Below are 17,299 nucleotides of genomic sequence, written 5' to 3'. Positions count from 1 at the left end.
GTCAGAAAAAAGTCTGAAAAATGTTCGAAAACAAGTCCCAAAAAGTTTGAAAAAAAAGTCTGTTCGAAAAAATGTAAAACAAATTAAATGTCATAAAAGTGTCCGAAAGGGGGGGGGTAGTCATCTAGGCTGCATACGTAAATAATAAGAATTCTTTTCTACAACAAAGGGAGTTGCAACAGTTCTTGCATGTAAAAGTGAGTCATCATGAGTCACTAAACATGTAAACTGCCAGTAAATGAGTACAGGATGGAGTTAAAGGGAACCACTGCTCTGATCCGTTCCTAATTTAATTTGTTGAAGAAAAATTGCAACAGAAAGGAAACTGGGTTATTAGTAGAGCAGATAGACTACCTAATTAAAGGCTGAATCATCCCCGTCAGAGAGTGATGAGTATTAAATTCACATGTTAATGACTGAATTTATAAGGAAAGACAAAGGTCTCTGACTCTCATCCGTTCATCCGTTATTTTCTTTCCTCATCAGTCTCTGAGTTGACACTCTTCTCTTTCTTAAGTGCCATTTATTAGGACTCCTCCAACAGGAAGTGAAACTCATGACTAACACATTCTTCTCAAGCCTCCCTTTTCTCCCTCCGTCTGCGTCTGGCTCTGTCTCGGCCTTCCTTGTGTTTGTTGTCTGATGTGTAACTGTGTGTGTGTTTGTTTCTATTGTGTGTGTGTTAGGTCCAGATGTGTTTCTGATCTCAGCGGATGAGAGAGCCAAACATGATCAGCAGTTTCTCAGCCTCTCTCCGACTGCCGGGGGTTACATCACAGGTAGCCCTCTCCCTCTTTATCTCTCTCTCTCTCTTTATCTCACCTATACACCATTAAAGTAAGGTGAGATGAGGACATGAACAAAGGCAGTGTCATTCAAGGTCCTCAGGGCTCAGATGTGTGGTGCAGAAAACACAATCTGAATCAAGAAAACACTTGGAAGTTACAGCCAGAAGTTACATTTAATGTTACAGATCAACTTCCACATATATTCTTTATATGGACTCTTCTCGTGAACACGATAAACACGACCCCATTTGAAGGCACCATAATGGCGACCCATTGTCCAGGGCACGCACCCTATTTTTTTCCCATGATGACGCTACATTACGAACAACAAATTTGTGTTGCAAGACGAGAGCTAGTTAACGTTAGCAGTTGTGCTGCTTACCGGCTGCTAACAGCTAACGATAATTAGCTCTTGTCCTGCTGACTTCAAAACGGGAGGTGCCATTGATTTACATTATGATGCATTCAGGCTTTAAATTCTAACGTTATATTCAAATTTAATCTTGTAAAATGTAGTTTTTGGTGAGTAAATCCAATATAATATAATAATAGAGATAGAATTATGACCTGTTTAAACTTCCTAACAAAAAACAGTATTCTAACGGTAATAAAGGAGTGGATGTTGAAGAACGTGAGATTTATTGTTTTACTTAGTTTTTTTACCATGGTAGTAGTATAGTATTGACACGGAGAAAGTGCAATATTTCTGCCAGGGTCCTAAAGATCTTAATATTTATGTATTTTTAAATGGGCTTTGGATTTCTCCATGTGGTCTAAAGTGGCCTTCATGATCCTGATCTCACATCCTGTTTCTGTTTGTCCGTCAAGGCGACCAAGCCAGGAACTTCTTCCTTCAATCAGGTCTGCCTCCTCCCATCCTGGCCCAAATCTGGTGAGTCACATAGACGGGAAGTTTCTACGAGCTCACAGAACGACAGATATCAATCATTTCTCAACTTTTTTTTTTTTTTAATGTAACAATGCATCGTTTCCTTTAACTGTTTCTCTGTGTGCCTTTTTTAAGGGCTCTGGCTGATATGAACAGCGATGGTCGTATGGACATCCACGAGTTCTCCATCGCCATGAAGCTCATCAAATTGAAACTCCAGGGTCACCCGCTGCCCCCCGCGCTCCCTCCCAGTATGAATCCGCCCCCACTGACTTTCCCCCCACAGAGCGGCTTTGGTAAGACACAGACAAGAACACACGCTGTGTATGTGAAATAATTGATGTTTATCAGCTGGCCTTACATGAACTATTAGGTTGTGATTGATTGTTAGACTAACAGTGATCATTTTAATTTAATTCTTCCTCCACAATGGTTGTAATTGTCTCTGTGATGGTGCACAGTTGAACAGAAGAACCACTGCACACAGTTTAATGTAATAACAGAGATATTATCTTTTATTGTCGTTTTCTTGTGACTGCTTTGCCTCAAGGTTTCTTGATGTCTCGTTGGGCGGGGGTAAAACCCAGCAGATGTATTTGATCAGGATGATGTCACTCTGATAATCACGTCTGTTTTTTCTGCAGGCATGCCCCCCATGCCTCCCCTCTCCGCCCCTCTATCAGGCGTGCCTCCTCTCCCCCTGCCACCTCTCCCCGTCGGAGTGTCCCCCCCACTCGTTTCGTCCGCCCCTCCTCCCCTCCCCCCGCCCATCGCCAACGGAGCCCCTCCCGCAGGCTTGATGCAGCCCATCTCAGGCTTCTCCCACCCAGGTAACACACTGCAACGACACGGCTGCAAAATGACTTTTACTCTCCACGAAAGATTCATCACTTGATGTGACCGTCCGTCTGAGTCTCACTCCACTCGACCATAAAATATGCATGTTGTGCAACAAACTGGCAACCATTTGTGAATGCAATGGAACGGTGGAAGAGCGTGTCACATGTAGTGGCTGAATGTTATCAATGTTATCAATAGCACCGTTTAGTGACTTAAGGCTGGCCCAAACTAAAAGATTTTTTCAAATCTTACCAGATGTGTAAAATGTGAGAAAGCCCACACATAACGACATGTTGTGTTCAATTTAACCGTTTTGTTCCAATAGTGTGTGGAGAGCAACGATTTGGCCAAAACAACATTACACCAACTAACAGATTAATTTAGGAAAAACCCAGAAATCTCACAAAATCTCTAGCAATCAAACGTGACTTTAGTGAAAACAAACATGGCGGACCACAGAGATTTTTACTTTGTACTGAAAATTCACGAAGGATGGATGGATGAAGTCATGGAGACACATTAAAGTCAGGGTTGACGATGTTCTCCAGTCTACACTATTTGTTAAATTGGTTGAAATGGTCTTTTCCCCGGAAGAGAGCCGTCATCTGTAGCTACTGTAATCCTGTAAAAACGTCTGCCAATCACTGCCTCGCGGTCCGCTTGGAAAGAACCAATCAGATGCCTCCCTGCCTCCCTGCTCGTACTCCACCCTTGGCGTGCACCAGCCTGAGCTCAGAATCGCGTCGCCGCCGCAACTTTCTTAGAGAATGGAAGAGAAAACTCAGCCCTGCAGTAGCACTGCGCTCCATCTTACTACTACTTAATGCTTCACGTTTAGCATTAGCTCATGCATTAGCCGCGGCCACCATGACAGCAGTGGTTGTCCTTCCTTCTTCAGTCAGCTTGGTTCTCTATCAGCTATCGTTCTTTCCCATGTGGCTGCGTCATCGGCTGTCCTCGGGGTTCCTCACACACATATTGAACATGTTTAATATTTACCATTTGAAATCGGTGCGGCCAGGGTGGGCTTCAGAGACGATCGGGGGATGTAAAAAAACACTCTTAACATATCTCACACCACAGGAACATCTGGAAAGATCATCTTTAGAACCATCAAACAATCGGGGCTTTGCTGACGATTGACGGACAAAATCAGCCTGATTCTCGTGTAGCGTGTGAGCTGAGTATCTGACCACAGCCTCAGACTTAAATGTCCTCTTCTCTGTGTCTCTCAGCTCCCTCTGTCAACAAGTCTTCTTCGTTCAATCGTTCCAGTACCAAGTTGCAGAAGGGGACGTCCATAGACACTACCAGGTAGGCAATGTAATCAGAAATCTGATAACGATGTGCTAAAATGAGAAACAGCTCACGGTTAACCTGACGTTGTCTGCATCCTACATTATATGTGCTTATTGTTCTTTATGACCCGCTCTAAGGTAAAGTCTCTTTATTTTCTGTTAGTGTTCAGCCCCCCTGTGATTGGGCGGTCCCTCAGGGCTCCAGGCTCAAGTACAGACAGCTGTTTAACTCCCACGACAAGATGATGAGTGGACACCTCACAGGTACTAGAACACACACATTAACGTGTCATTATTTGTGATAATATTTCTGTCCTGTCTGCCACAGCATTAAATGTGATTTCTTTCTCTCTCTCTCTCTCTCTCTCTCTCTCTCTCTCTCAGGTCCTCAGGCTCGCACCATCCTGATGCAGTCCAGTCTTCCTCAGGGCCAGCTGGCCACGATATGGTCAGTACATCTTCATCAAAATGGGAGTCTACACGTAGAAGACATTAGTCCTTAAAATACTTAATTTGTTCCATCTTTCTTTCCCTGTAGGAGTCTATCGGATATCGACCAGGATGGAAAGCTAACAGCTGAGGAGTTTATCTTGGCCATGCACCTCATAGATATGGCGATGTCAGGGTTACCGCTGCCACCTGTGTTACCACCAGATTACCTCCCACCCACATTCAGGTAAATACTCAATACTCTAAATACCTCATTAACTGACAGCGGTATGCATAATAATACACATGTACTGTATATTGATTTTAACAGCAGTCGATGTTTGTGACTGATGTTTCAGGTTAAAGCGAACTACATTAACCAGTTTTTTCAAACATTATAAACACATTGAATACAAAATAGTTTGTATTTGTTAGTGTTTAGTTTGTATTATGAACATTAGGGCTGCAACTAACAATTATTTTCATTGCCGATTATTCTGTTGATTATTTTCTCGATTAATTGATTAGTTGTTTGATCTATAAAATGGTGAAAAATGTCGGTCAGTGTTTCCCAAAGCCCAAGACGACATCCTCAAATGTCTTGTTTTTGTCCACAACTCAAAGATGTTCAGTTTACTGTCATAGAGGAGTAAAGAAAACAGAAAATATTCACATTTAAGAAGCAGGACTCAGAGAATTTAGACTTTCTTTTCTTAAAACAAATACTCAAACCAGTTAATCGATTATCAAAATAGTTGTCGATTAATTTAATAGTTGACAACTAATCGAGTAATTGTTGCAGCTCCTGTAAACAAACATAAATAGAAGTAATACGAATTTGTGTTTGTTTACTAGATCTGCAACAATTGATTAATTAATTAATTGTATTAATAATTTGTATTGTTTTGACGGTGTGTGTGTTTGTGTTGTTTTGAAGGCGTGTGCGAAGTGACAGTGTTCAGTCGGAGTTCAGCGTCCCGGAGGAGGTGGAGGAAGAGGCGGAGTGCAGCAAGAACCTACCAGGTGATTGGTCCTCCACATTACATCATATTACTGGTCAAACTGGGACTGGCCCTGCCAACACTCACCTACGTTGGCTTCAAAACTCTACTGGGATCTTTTGATAAACAACAAAAAGAATGATTAATGATAAAAGCTGCCTCGACCCTTGAAACTTCTTCTGCTTCTTCTTTACTGTTTCTTTCAATCAGTTTCTCGCCACTTTCCATCGAGGTTCATGTGAAAAGTTCTGGCAGTTTGAAATAAAGCAGAATATTTGTTGTCACTGAGCTCCTGCCCTTTTCTTGAAATCAGTATTTGTAACACTCAAGTTGTATTGTTGCACGCCCATCTGAGCCGTCTCCTTCAGCTGTTTTATTTGGTGTCGGTCTCCCAGTAGATACTTCACTGTCAGCGTGACTTTTTATGCCACGAGATTTTTAGAGTTGTCCGTCCATCCGTTGATTCTCGTGAACGTGTTATCTGAGGAACGCGGGGAATTTCTTTAAATTTGGCACAAACATCCACTTGGACTCAAGGATGAACCGATTAGATTTTGGTGGTCAGAGGTCACTGTGACCTCACAAAAACACAGTTTTGGCCATAACTCAAGAATTCATGAGTTATGTGAAAGACACACAGACACACCACACAGACAGAGATTCCTTGCTTCATAGTTGGATGCATATATTATGTAATCTTTGTATCATATCTCACTGCCCAGTGTTATGTTGTGTATAAATCACAAATAATAAAAATTAGAATAATGAATGTGCACTTCTTAGTGCTTAAGCACGGTAAAAAATGTGAAATCATAGCTGCTGTACTGTACGTTGTTTATATTGACTTGGTTTGTCTCGCCGCAGTGACGTTTGAAGACAAGAAGAGGGAGAACTTTGAGCGAGGAAACCTGGAGCTGGAGAAGAGACGTCAGGCTCTGCAGGAGCTGCAGAGGAAAGAGCAGGAGAGGCTGGCGACGCTGGAGAGGGAGGAACTGGAGAGAAAGGTAGACTCCATTGATTCCTCATTTCCACTCTGTAGGCCTTCATAATGTGAACTGGTCACGGCTGATGGCTTGTGTATAAGTCTGTGAAATATTTGCATAATATAATAGCCACAGTGCCGTCACTGTAAGAGCCACAACGTCCCATCAGTGAGTTATTTACCTTTACGACATGTAGCAGGTTAATAAAATGCGTAACAGGTAATAGAGTTGTTTGTTCTTCCAGCTCATTTTTGTGTTTGTTTTTCAGGAGCGTGAGCGTCTGGAACAGGAGAGGAGACGACAGCACGAACTAGAGAGACAGCTGGAGAGACAGAGAGAGATTGAGAGGCAGAGAGAGGATGAGAGACGTAAAGAGATAGAGAGGAGAGAGGTAGGAAGGAGGAGGAACATGATTACCAGTTATCTGCTTTTAATTGAAGAGTTATGGTTGAGTTGACGTTGAACCGCTGTAGACTTGTAATTAAATCTGCTGTACACAACTCGGAGACCTTTCACTGCCCTCTTTAGATCTCTTAGAGCCTAAATTACACTCCTACAGTGGATGGCTTGTTGTGTATAATGAAGTGTGTAATATATGAATATAATCTAATTTCCTATCTTTTGCCATCTTGTTCTTTGAGCTGTAATATTTCGCTGTGTGTGTGTGTTTGGTCCGTCCAGTCTGCGAAGCGTGAATTAGAGCGCCAGCGTCAGCTGGAGTGGGAGCGTCAACGTCGCCAGGAGCTTCTGACTCAGAGAAACCGAGAGCAGGAGAGTATAGTGCTGCTCAAAGCCAGGAAGAAGACGCTGGAGTTTGAACTGGAGGCTCTGGTAATCACACATACTTAAGCACCCACACCTCGTCACATAACAAAGAGTAGACAAGAGAATATACTCTAGGGCTTGTCAATCAAAGGGAGGAAATCTGACAACATGTCATACTTAGGACTTTATTCTCGTAATATTACGACTTTATTCTCGAAATCTCAGATTTTTTCCCCCTCAATGTGGCCCTAATACTCTGTCGTAGGATCCTATTTTCTCATGTTTTTCTGTCTTAAGTGACTAATGGGGACAACAATTTCTGAAGTTGGTCCAGTATTGAGGGAGAACGCTGGGACCGGCAGCCACTAAACGAGCAGCGAGGGCAAATGAGCCGCGTCAATGTAACGTTACGTCCACTAAAAGTGCTTGTTTTTGCCACTGACAGGCTCAGATTGTTATTATAAGTGTCTGACAACATCATGGAACGGACCCTACAGAGAAATAAAACCCTTTTTCTTACCTTTCTCTTGATCCGGTCTGTTTGTTATTTTGCTCAAGGAGAAGTCTTGTTGTGAAATCTGAATATCAGCTATCGGCTATATCAGTTATTCAGCCATGACATTGAAAATCTTTTAGATAACACTAAGCTACGCTTTCTGTACTCTTAACACAACAATCACTTGCGTTTCCACCATAGATGTATTCCACTATTCCACCGCTGTCTTCCGGCAACACCTCACCTCGCCAGATTTCAGAATGAGACTTCTCCTTGAGCGAGACTTTTTCCATAATGTTATCAGACTCTTATAATAACAGTCCGAGCCTATCAGGGCAAAAACAAGCACTTTTAGTGGACGGAAATGACGGTGCCAGCTTGCCCCGATAGCACCATATTGCAGCCCGTGAGCAACTGCCAGCTGCAGCGCTCTCCCTCAATACTGGACCAGTTTCAAAGATTGTTGACACAAAACATGGAAAAATACGGTCCAGGTTAAAAAATACCTAAGTTACCCTTTAATGGCAATTATTTAGAGTCAAAGTTGTACTGTTTTAAGCAGCAGCACTGCTGGTTTGTCACCAAGCTGACTGTTAGCACCAGAGTTATCCTCTGGACTGACAGACAGAGAGAGTTGGTCTGTGTGACAATGGGGAGCTTGAAAGGTTTCTTCAACGATAAACCAAAAAACAATCAGCTAACACCAAACAGGAAGAACAGAGCAGCTATCAACACATTCTTTCTGCAACCTCATACTTCATACACATCAGCAGAAACTTAATAGTATAGTATAACGAAATAGTATTCCTCTCCATCCCTCTGTGCCGTCCTCCAGAATGATAAGAAGTCCCAGCTGGAGGGCAAACTGAAGGATGTTCGGTTTCGTCTGTCAGCTCAGCGGCGAGAGGTGGAGCAGACCAATCAGACCAGAGAGACACGCATCGCTGAAATCACCCTGCTGCAGCAGCAGCTGCAGGTACGCAGAACAAATCAGCAAAATACAACACAGCAGGGTCACATTCATTTCTGCTACGTCATCGGACATATTCTTAGAAACTGTAGGATTTATCCATGTAGTACAGATTTTTTTAATGAACTAGTAAAGTGACTGACTTGATAATTATTTTTCTTGATTTGACTTTGTGTTTGTCTGCAGGACTCCCAGCAGTGGTTGGGGAGGCTAATTCCTGATAAACAGAGTCTCAACGACCAGCTGAAACAGGTTCAACAGAACAGTCTGCATCGTGAGTACTACCCTACATAAATTAAACACACACTTAAAAGGCCTTTACACACCAGCTGCGTTAGGAATAAACAACACTAAAATGTGAAATACGCCTGTGAAAATTTTGCATCAAAACCATTCGGACTGGCAAATTTGTGGCAGTTGCATCACTTTTCAATAAAAGATTTGAATAGATTTGTGCAGGCAGAGGATTAGTATAATTAAAAACATGCGGTTGTCAAGATGAAAGTAACCATGTTTTTCTCAGTTCTTGATCAGTTCATACGTACATCTGTGATGTCTAATAAAAGCACTCGTTAACTCACTCATTGGTTACACAATGTACTTAAACATAATAATAATATTTGTCTGTGACTAATGAAGCTAACCTGATCTCACTCTTGTTTGTGTGTCTTTAGGTGACAGCCTGTCGTCGCTGCAGAAGGCTGTGGAGCAGAAGGAGACCAGCAGACAGCAGCTCAGAGAACAGCTGGACGCCGTGGAGAGAGAGACGAGGGCCAAACTGCTGGAGATAGACGCTTTCAACACCCAGCTGAAGGTAACCAGCTCGTCTGCTAACACAGTAATAGAGCACACGGAGGGGAAAGGTCAGGACTAGGGATGTCACGAGTAGCCGATCCGTCGATATACCAAGTAGGGATGCACCAATACCAGTTTATTTCAGACCGAGTATAAGTACTTACATTTGGGTACTCGCCGCTACCGAGTACCGATACGACTACTTCTCTGTGCCAAAAGACCCTCGTTAACAGCCAGCTGGAAGGTGTGAGCGACACACGACAGGCTGGGGAGTCCCGCATACAAGGCGGTGCACTGCGACCGGCTCTAGGTCGGCTTGGAAAGGCTCGGGGCGAAGGTGGCTCGCGGCCGCAACCGCAGCTTTACAGCGTCCCCACCGGCCCGTCTCGCCCGGACCGACGGGGAGGTGGAACGTGAGCGCGTGCGATAGGACCCAAAAGATGGTGGTGAGAGGTTAACGTCACGCTGCCGTAGAGAGGTATTGGTGCCGTTGTATCGGAGCCGTTTTGCGAGTACGAGTACATGAGCACAGTATCGAACCCGATACCCGATACTGGTATCGGTATCGGTGCATCCCTAGTACCAAGTCGATGCCAAAATTATGAAGACGTCAGAGCTTGAGATTCCCAAATTGTGGGTTACCTTCTAGACACTACCACAAATCCGTGTTGAAATCAGCAGGAGAAGAGCAAGTTAGCATTAGCTGTTAGCTCCGTGCAGGACTGTGCTGCTCACCGGCTGCTAACAGCTAACGCTAACTAGCTCTCGTCCTGACAGTTTCAACACAGGAGGTTTCATTTGGGGTGAAGGTAAATTCTGACGTTATCATGATGTGTTAAAATGTAATCTTGTAAAATGTAGTTTTTGGTGAGATGTTGAAGTATGTGTATGTTAAAGAACATGGTATTTATTCTTTTACTTTTCTTTTTTTTACCGTGGTATCACATCGGTATCGAGAATCATGGGATTTACTGTTATTAGTATCGACGACAAGTTCTGGTATCGTGACATCCCTAGTCAGGTCTATACTATTATAATATAAAGATAAAAAACTCAGTCAACTAACGACATTATTGCCTTAATGAACTAAAATAGTCAACAAACTAACTGTACTAGAGTACAGCTGGATTAATTTACACACAAGCTGTCATGACACAGCAGATCAAGTGTTTAAAGTAAGGAAAAACTTGAATTTAATTTAAATTTAGAAAGTTACCCAACAATAATTAATCATGAAAATTATAAGAGAAAGCTTCAAAAATGTGCTTACTCTTGTGTTTTTTTGCTTTCGTATTGTTATTTTCTGTTTAATCTGAAGGAAAGCTCAAAGTAAAACTTAATCTTATCACGAGTGCACTCTTGGTATTTTCACAAAAGTGGGAGGACAGCAACTTGTTTTCTTCCAAGTCCTGTGAAAAATAGACAAATTCTACTGGAGGACTTTGACTTACAAATGGACGCTAAAAGTTCACACATGCCACAACTTTGCCTCTATTTGATGCACGGTTGCAGTTTGATGCACGGTTGCCGGTATTTGTATTGCTGAATGAAACATTATCCATGTTGAAAACGTTGGATTGGTGTTGTAGCTGTAAATCATGTCCCGTCCCTCATAACCCCTGACATGTTTTATCATTTATATCTGACTACAGTATCTGTGTTTGTGTTCATGTTGGTGTGTTATTATGTGTGTTAATGTGGGTTGCTGTGTTTTTGGAGAGAGCTAGCTGTGCACAGGAACACTGAGCGGTTTGCTTCATGTAGCTTTCACCAACATTTCACTACCGAGTGAGGAAGATGGAGGGAATTATTTCCTTTTTTAAAGGTGCAATGTGTCAGATCTGGCCCGAATTCTTGTTTAAAACATGAAAAAAAATGAAGTAACATTATCACCAGAATGTGAAGAGGTCACAGTGTTGACGTCAGAGATGTCACAGTATTGTGTTGCAGAGATACTGCATCTAGTGAAATGAGCATGCTAACCAGCTAGCACCGGGCCGTCCTGTCTTGTAATTGTTCCTCGAGAGGCGATAGTGATTCCACTGTAGCGTCTTGTCTGTCCTCAATCCAACATGAGAGGACCAAGAAGTAGAGCTGCAACAAGATCTTGTCAATCACGTTGACGGTACAGGATCCGTGTACGTTTTGATAGTTTGTTTAGCGTTATCGGATAAATATAAAGTTTTGCTGGGGTTTACGGTGGCTGAATGTGAGTTGCTACAGCTCCGCCATCGGCCAAACTAAAAAGTCAAAGTACACGTCAAATAACTTAATCACGCTGACGTATGTTCAAATGTTCATTTTTCTGATCAGTTTAGTTTTAATTAGTTATTTTAATGCAGTAAAAAGGGGGGTGAGACGTCATGATTGACAGCTGTGAGTCTCTCTCGCTGACAAGCTGCGGCTGTGCTCGGCTCGCGATTGGTTGGCTCGATATCGCGGCTCCACCCCCCGATAACCCAAAATCTCAAGAAGGCAGCTCCCCTATCTTGGATATTTTGGCTTCACTTTTGTACAGTGGGAGGAAGTGGAGACACGTCGTCCATCTATATAGACAGTCTATGATATGAACCCAGCAGTAGAGATGAAATTCTGCCTCCTATTTGTTTTGTGCAGATCTTACACATTGCACCTTTTAAGGGTTGGAGCTCAGCGGTATGTTTATGTTTCTTAGACCAACCTTCTTCTTCTTTAGCCCAGAGCTCTGAGTCAGGTCAGAGAGAGGAGAATTAGTTCTGTGGTCTGTTTCAATGAGGAAGAGAGGAGAATGAGAAGGAAGGGAGGAAAGCAGAGACAACACAGACCACAATAAATAGATTTTCTGACAGATAATCTAATCAAGTTGGTTCTCAATGAGAAAGAGAAAGTTGGGAAACAAACACATCCAGCAGTGTTTCCTCCAGAGTGAAGTGCAGTCACGTCTCAGCGGTGATTCTTTGCCGAACCGAGCCACTGAGATGTGAACGATGTTTGACTATTACTGCCGTCCACCTTCCTTTCTACACCACTTCCTCTCCCCAAAATCTTCTCTCGTCCTCTGTCCTCTCTTCCCACTGGGACTCTTTCTTCTACTCGCTGTCCTCCTCCTCTGTGTTTCCTTTCTTGACCTCTTTCCTCTCATATTCTTTGTTTTAATCCACATAATAAACCCTTCCTTCTATATTTTCTACTCCTTTATTTACCTCCTACACTGGCCTTTTGCTCCCTTGCCCATGCCAGTCTCTGTGTGAGTTCTATGCCAACCACTGTGCCAGGATAGAAGCCCTGCGACGCCAGCTTCAGGAGGAACAGACAGGGAGACAGGTAGAGCACACTGCCACTGCTGGACTGGGGTGGTACTGCAGCTGGGATATACTCTGTAATGTGAAATAATATCAATATCATGTGATGAACACACCTGGAGCATAGAGCAGCTGTTGCATTGGGATTGGACCTGCACTTTCTGCTCTTTTAGACTATTTCAGAAACAAGTAAAACATAGTTCACCCTCTTATCAGACTACTAACTGGCAAGCTTCAAGTCAGTTCAGAAGGCTTTGCCATCTTTAACACCTAAAAATAAGAGTTTTAAAATGCCTGGTTTGTGCAGATGTTTCCTGTTTAACACGTGTTGTGCACTGTGATGCTCCCGCCAGGCAGCCAGATGTTTTTCAGCCAGTTGAAGCTTGACTGTAATATTCAAGTGGTTTGACTACTGCAATATAGAGGACGGAACCTGCCAAAATAAAAAAAAAAGAATAAGTAAATAAATGACTCGATAAATAAATGAATATGTCATCAAATGTAGCAAAAATAATATTAAAAATAAATATAGCCATTAATTAATTGATAAAATGTGACATAAATTGATATTTCTATTTTAATTTGCTTCTTTATTTATTTAATTTTGTTTTAATTCCCTTATTTATTTATTCTTCTGTTTTTTATTTACAAAATTAAATAAATGCAAAAATAAATAAATAAATGATTGGATAAATAAATGAATATGTCATTAAATGTAGCAAAAATAATATTAAAAATAAATGTAGCCATTAATTGATAAAAAAATGTGACATAAATTGATAATTCTGTTTTAATTTGCTTCTTTATTTATTTATCTTTGTATTAATTCCCTTATTTATTCACCCTTTGGTTTTTATTTACAAAAATAAATAAATAAAAAATAAAGGCAAAAATAAATCAACACATTTAAAAACTAATAAAAATAAAAACATAAATAAATAAAAGAGGAAATTAAACAGAAGTGTAAATGGATAAGGGAATTTATACAAAGATAAATAAATAAAGAAGCAAATTTAAATATAATATATATATATATAATATCAATTTATGTGACATTTTATCAGTTCATTAATGGCTATATTTATTTTTAAAATATTTTTTAAAAATATATTCAGTGACATTTATTTATTTATTTATCGAATAATTAATTTATTTTTAATTTGGCAGGTTCCGTCCTCCTTACTGAGAAGCACTGACACTCACATACTCATGTATTGTCTCTGGTGTGCTGTTTTGTCTAATCTCACAAGTCAGAGTCAGTAACACCTCAAGGAGGCACTCAGTACACACAGCAAATAATAATGTAATGTAAATAAATAATGTATATCGTTAGCAAAACTTTGTGACTCATTAAAAACAGGAAGGAAGAACATATAAATGTTAATAAACTACAGGTTATGAACTAGTTATTTCATATTGTGCATCCCTAGTAAACACCTAAAAAAAACTAACTGAACTAAAGTCTACTGTCACGTACAGACAGGTCAGTGAAATAGTCTGTTCAGGCTTCTTGCACAATACAATAAATAATATGACAACTTAGCTGCTGCCAACTTCAGCCTGTTTTTGTTACTCCGGCTACACTTAACAGTTGTAACAGCACATTACTCATCACAGTGAGTCACAGGAGCCTCTCCTTGCATGAGTCAAGGCCTTATTGTGCTCTCACTTATTTGTTTAATCTCTACTGAGAGACCCAGATTTATGTTTCTAATTAAAATATTTGTTCAAGTAATTGGAAAGCAGTTTGAAATGAATTAGTATATGGATTTGGATATTTTATTTTAAAAATTGAATTCATAAGACCAACATTCAACAAGTAAACTTACCCACATAACCTGCTAACTGCTGTTGTGTCTGTGCTCAGTGTGCTGTGTCTGATATTACAATCTCAACATCATATATGAAGTTATTTTACGCTGTATACATGCATATATATAAGATGATGTTGACAAAGGTCCCTACCAAGAGGACTTTAAGTGTCTAATGTTGTTCCAAATTACTTTCAACACGCAGAGAAACTGCTGATAAATAACTTCTTTAATACCTTAATTGGACAAAGTGCGTGAATATGGACTGAAACGTTAACTGTCTGAGTGTGTGTCTGTGTGTCTACAGGATGATTGATCCTCTCTCTGTGTGTGTGTGTGTGTGTATGTATGTATATATATATATGTGTGTTTCAGGGACAGCTACAGGAGTGTGTGTCAGCCGTCAGGGTGTGTCTGGCTCGGCTAGACTACGTTATAAAGGTCCACACAACAACCAACCGACCCAGCCTCCCTTTCCCTCGCAACCGTGTCCCTCTCTCTCTCTCTCTCTCTCTCTTCTTTATCTGTCTTTCTTCTTGTCTCTTCATCTTTTGTTTTCTTTTACCCTCTTCTCTTTATTATCTCTCCTCCTCTCGTCCCCTAAAGTAGAAATGCTCCCAATCTTGCATTTAGCACCTTTAACGCTGAACACAGCTGTCACGCTAAACTAGCACTCTTGCTACACTCTAAGAAAAAAATCTGTTTGAAAAACAGATAATGTCCTGGCAGAAGATTACCAGTACATTTTCCATTAAGTTTATGGACATGTTCTTCAACCCTAAAATGGAAATTTCTGTTGATTTTTCAGGATGTCCTCCGTTCCATTCACGGACACTTCTGTTAATCCTAAAACGTAAATTTCTGTTGATTTACAGTATATCCTCCGGACCTAGCCAAATAGCAGGCCCAACCTCTACATTCTGGAGGGAAAACCGTCTCTGCGGACCACCTGAGGCTAAAACTGGGACTAACTCTACCTGACGTCCACTGAAGTCTAAAATATAAACATTGGTAAAACGTAAAATACGATACCAAACTTGCGTTAGTTTCAAAATTAGTCATCAAAATATTCCTGGTTTCTCCAAATCCGAAATTTGAACTAAACTTTGCCGTGTGTGACGGTCTCTGCCTCTTCCAACTTTCGAGCTAGCGGAGGTTCTTGTTCCCACAATGCAATGCGGTTTTAAAAATATGGGTAAAACAGAAAATTCCTTCATATTAACACGGTACATTAGCCCGTATTTTTTACGGACTTTTCTTAGAGTGTAGGTTAGCAGGCGCTAACTAGATTAGTGACTTTATGCTGTTGCTATGCTCGGCTACTTCACTAGATTACTACTGTACTGTAACGCTACTGCCTGTTTGCTACCTGATGATGTTTCAGCCAGACAAGTAGAAGCTAGTAGACATTTATGAGGCTGATAAACTAGAATCTGAGTATGGTGGTAAGCTTGTCTTTATGTGGGTGAATGTGTGTCTGTGTCTAGTCTGTGCTCTGTTGTCTGTTGTCTCTCACTTCCTGTTTCAGATTGACTTGGCGTTCTCTCTCTCTCTCTCTCTCTCTCTCCAGTAGTTTTACTCTTTACTCCGTCAGTCTCTTCTCTCTGATTGGTTTGCTTGTTTCTGAAGGTTTCCTCACGTTGGTTGTTTGGCTGAAACACGACAGCTGCCTTGTTGTTGTTGTTGTTATAGTAACAGAGTGTGTTCTAATGGCACAGCTGGTTGTCATGACTACACAGAACTGCCCCCACTGCATCCCCTGACTCCCCCATCCTTCTCCCCTTTTTCTGTTTATACCTAACGCCTCCCACAAACATACTGTGCCTCGTGCAAGCTCCGCCCCGCCGCCAGTAACATCCCCTCCCACTTTAAAGGGATAGTTCAGGTGTTTTGTAGTATTTAGGTACTTCTCTGTAGTCGGTGTATTACCTACAGTACATGGAGTTTAGAGAAAGAGACAGGAGTAGCAGCACGGGAGCAAAATTTTAGACACCTCAGTCTACTGTTGATTTCTTGCACTCCAGGACAGATGGAGGATTTTAAGCAGCAGCTAGGAGTCCTCGTTCAACTTCAAAATCAGCGAGCTGCTCGTCAGCCTCGTCTTAAAATAATTAACATTCAATTAATCGCCGTGGTTACCAGCAGGGACAGTTTCAGGGGCTGAGCTTGCCTTGATCACCTGACTAATACGTACTGCTGCTGCTGCTGTTGTTTGTTGTTGTTGTTGTTGTTGTTGTTTGTTGTAGTTGTTTGTTGTCGATGGTAACCCGTAGCAACCAGCCCTCTCTGACCCCACCTCCTCCTCACTTGCTGTTCCTTCCTGTATCCCATGATGCCTTGCAGGAGCTGAGGGAGATCCACAGCCGGCAGCAGAGGCAGAAACAGAGGGAGCTGGAAGGAGACACACACTCACTGACATACACACACCCTCACATACACACCCCGGTGGAGAGGAGGTCCGTCGAGCTGTCGGACAGCAGGTGAGATGAGGTCGCATTAAACCATGACACGTTCTGTACGTACTTTACGGTATGAAAGATCAACCGTCTCCCTCTCATCATCATCAGGTTGTCATCGGACGAGGCCGTGTCCTGGAGGGATGAAGCAGCGAGCTCCGCCCCCAGCGCTCCGAGCCCGCCCTCCATCTCTGCACCCCACGCCTGGCTGAACAGAGTGACTCAGGAAGAGGAGGAGAGGAAGAGGAGAGGGATGGAGGTGGAGGAGGATGAGGAGGAGGAAGAGGTCCAGAAGGGAGGCGCAGGAGGATCAGTAGAAGAGAATGAGGACGAGGGGAGAGGCAAGAAGGATATGCAGGAGAAACTGACCAAGCTGTTCAGCCAGCCGGGTGACCCCTGGGCCTCAACAGGTGTGTTATGGCTGTTAGACTGAATGAAACAGAGCAACATGAGATCCCTAAAGCAGGGACTGGTGTGTGGTGGTAACCTGTGTTTAA

The 17,299-nt window shown here is 42.0% G+C and overlaps 1 protein-coding gene across 7 annotated transcripts in view; it reads left to right on the top strand.

Annotated features, from left to right (window-relative positions):
- itsn1 (intersectin 1 (SH3 domain protein)) overlaps positions 1 to 17,299 on the top strand; it is a 50,648-nt gene that overhangs the window by 11,294 nt on the left and 22,055 nt on the right. For 4 of the 7 annotated variants that reach the window (XM_037783047.1, XM_037783051.1, XM_037783049.1 and 1 more), the window contains exons 3-20: positions 687 to 779; positions 1,617 to 1,680; positions 1,813 to 1,973; positions 2,322 to 2,507; positions 3,753 to 3,831; positions 3,979 to 4,079; positions 4,200 to 4,263; positions 4,354 to 4,491; positions 5,182 to 5,267; positions 6,110 to 6,249; positions 6,497 to 6,619; positions 6,910 to 7,059; positions 8,325 to 8,465; positions 8,646 to 8,733; positions 9,134 to 9,273; positions 12,474 to 12,557; positions 16,690 to 16,826; positions 16,914 to 17,212. In XM_037783047.1, the coding sequence (XP_037638975.1) occupies positions 687 to 779; positions 1,617 to 1,680; positions 1,813 to 1,973; positions 2,322 to 2,507; positions 3,753 to 3,831; positions 3,979 to 4,079; positions 4,200 to 4,263; positions 4,354 to 4,491; positions 5,182 to 5,267; positions 6,110 to 6,249; positions 6,497 to 6,619; positions 6,910 to 7,059; positions 8,325 to 8,465; positions 8,646 to 8,733; positions 9,134 to 9,273; positions 12,474 to 12,557; positions 16,690 to 16,826; positions 16,914 to 17,212 (2,274 nt within the window). The remainder of the gene's footprint in view (positions 1 to 686; positions 780 to 1,616; positions 1,681 to 1,812; positions 1,974 to 2,321; positions 2,508 to 3,752; positions 3,832 to 3,978; positions 4,080 to 4,199; positions 4,264 to 4,353; positions 4,492 to 5,181; positions 5,268 to 6,109; positions 6,250 to 6,496; positions 6,620 to 6,909; positions 7,060 to 8,324; positions 8,466 to 8,645; positions 8,734 to 9,133; positions 9,274 to 12,473; positions 12,558 to 16,689; positions 16,827 to 16,913; positions 17,213 to 17,299) is intronic. The other 3 variants (XM_037783052.1, XM_037783054.1, XM_037783050.1) reach the window with 1 other exon arrangement.

Source organism: Sebastes umbrosus, chromosome 10 (genome assembly GCF_015220745.1).
Source record: "Sebastes umbrosus isolate fSebUmb1 chromosome 10, fSebUmb1.pri, whole genome shotgun sequence".
Lineage (NCBI taxonomy): Eukaryota > Metazoa > Chordata > Actinopteri > Perciformes > Sebastidae > Sebastes > Sebastes umbrosus.
Note: the sequence above shows the minus strand (reverse complement) of the source record. Positions and strands in the feature narration are given on the sequence as shown.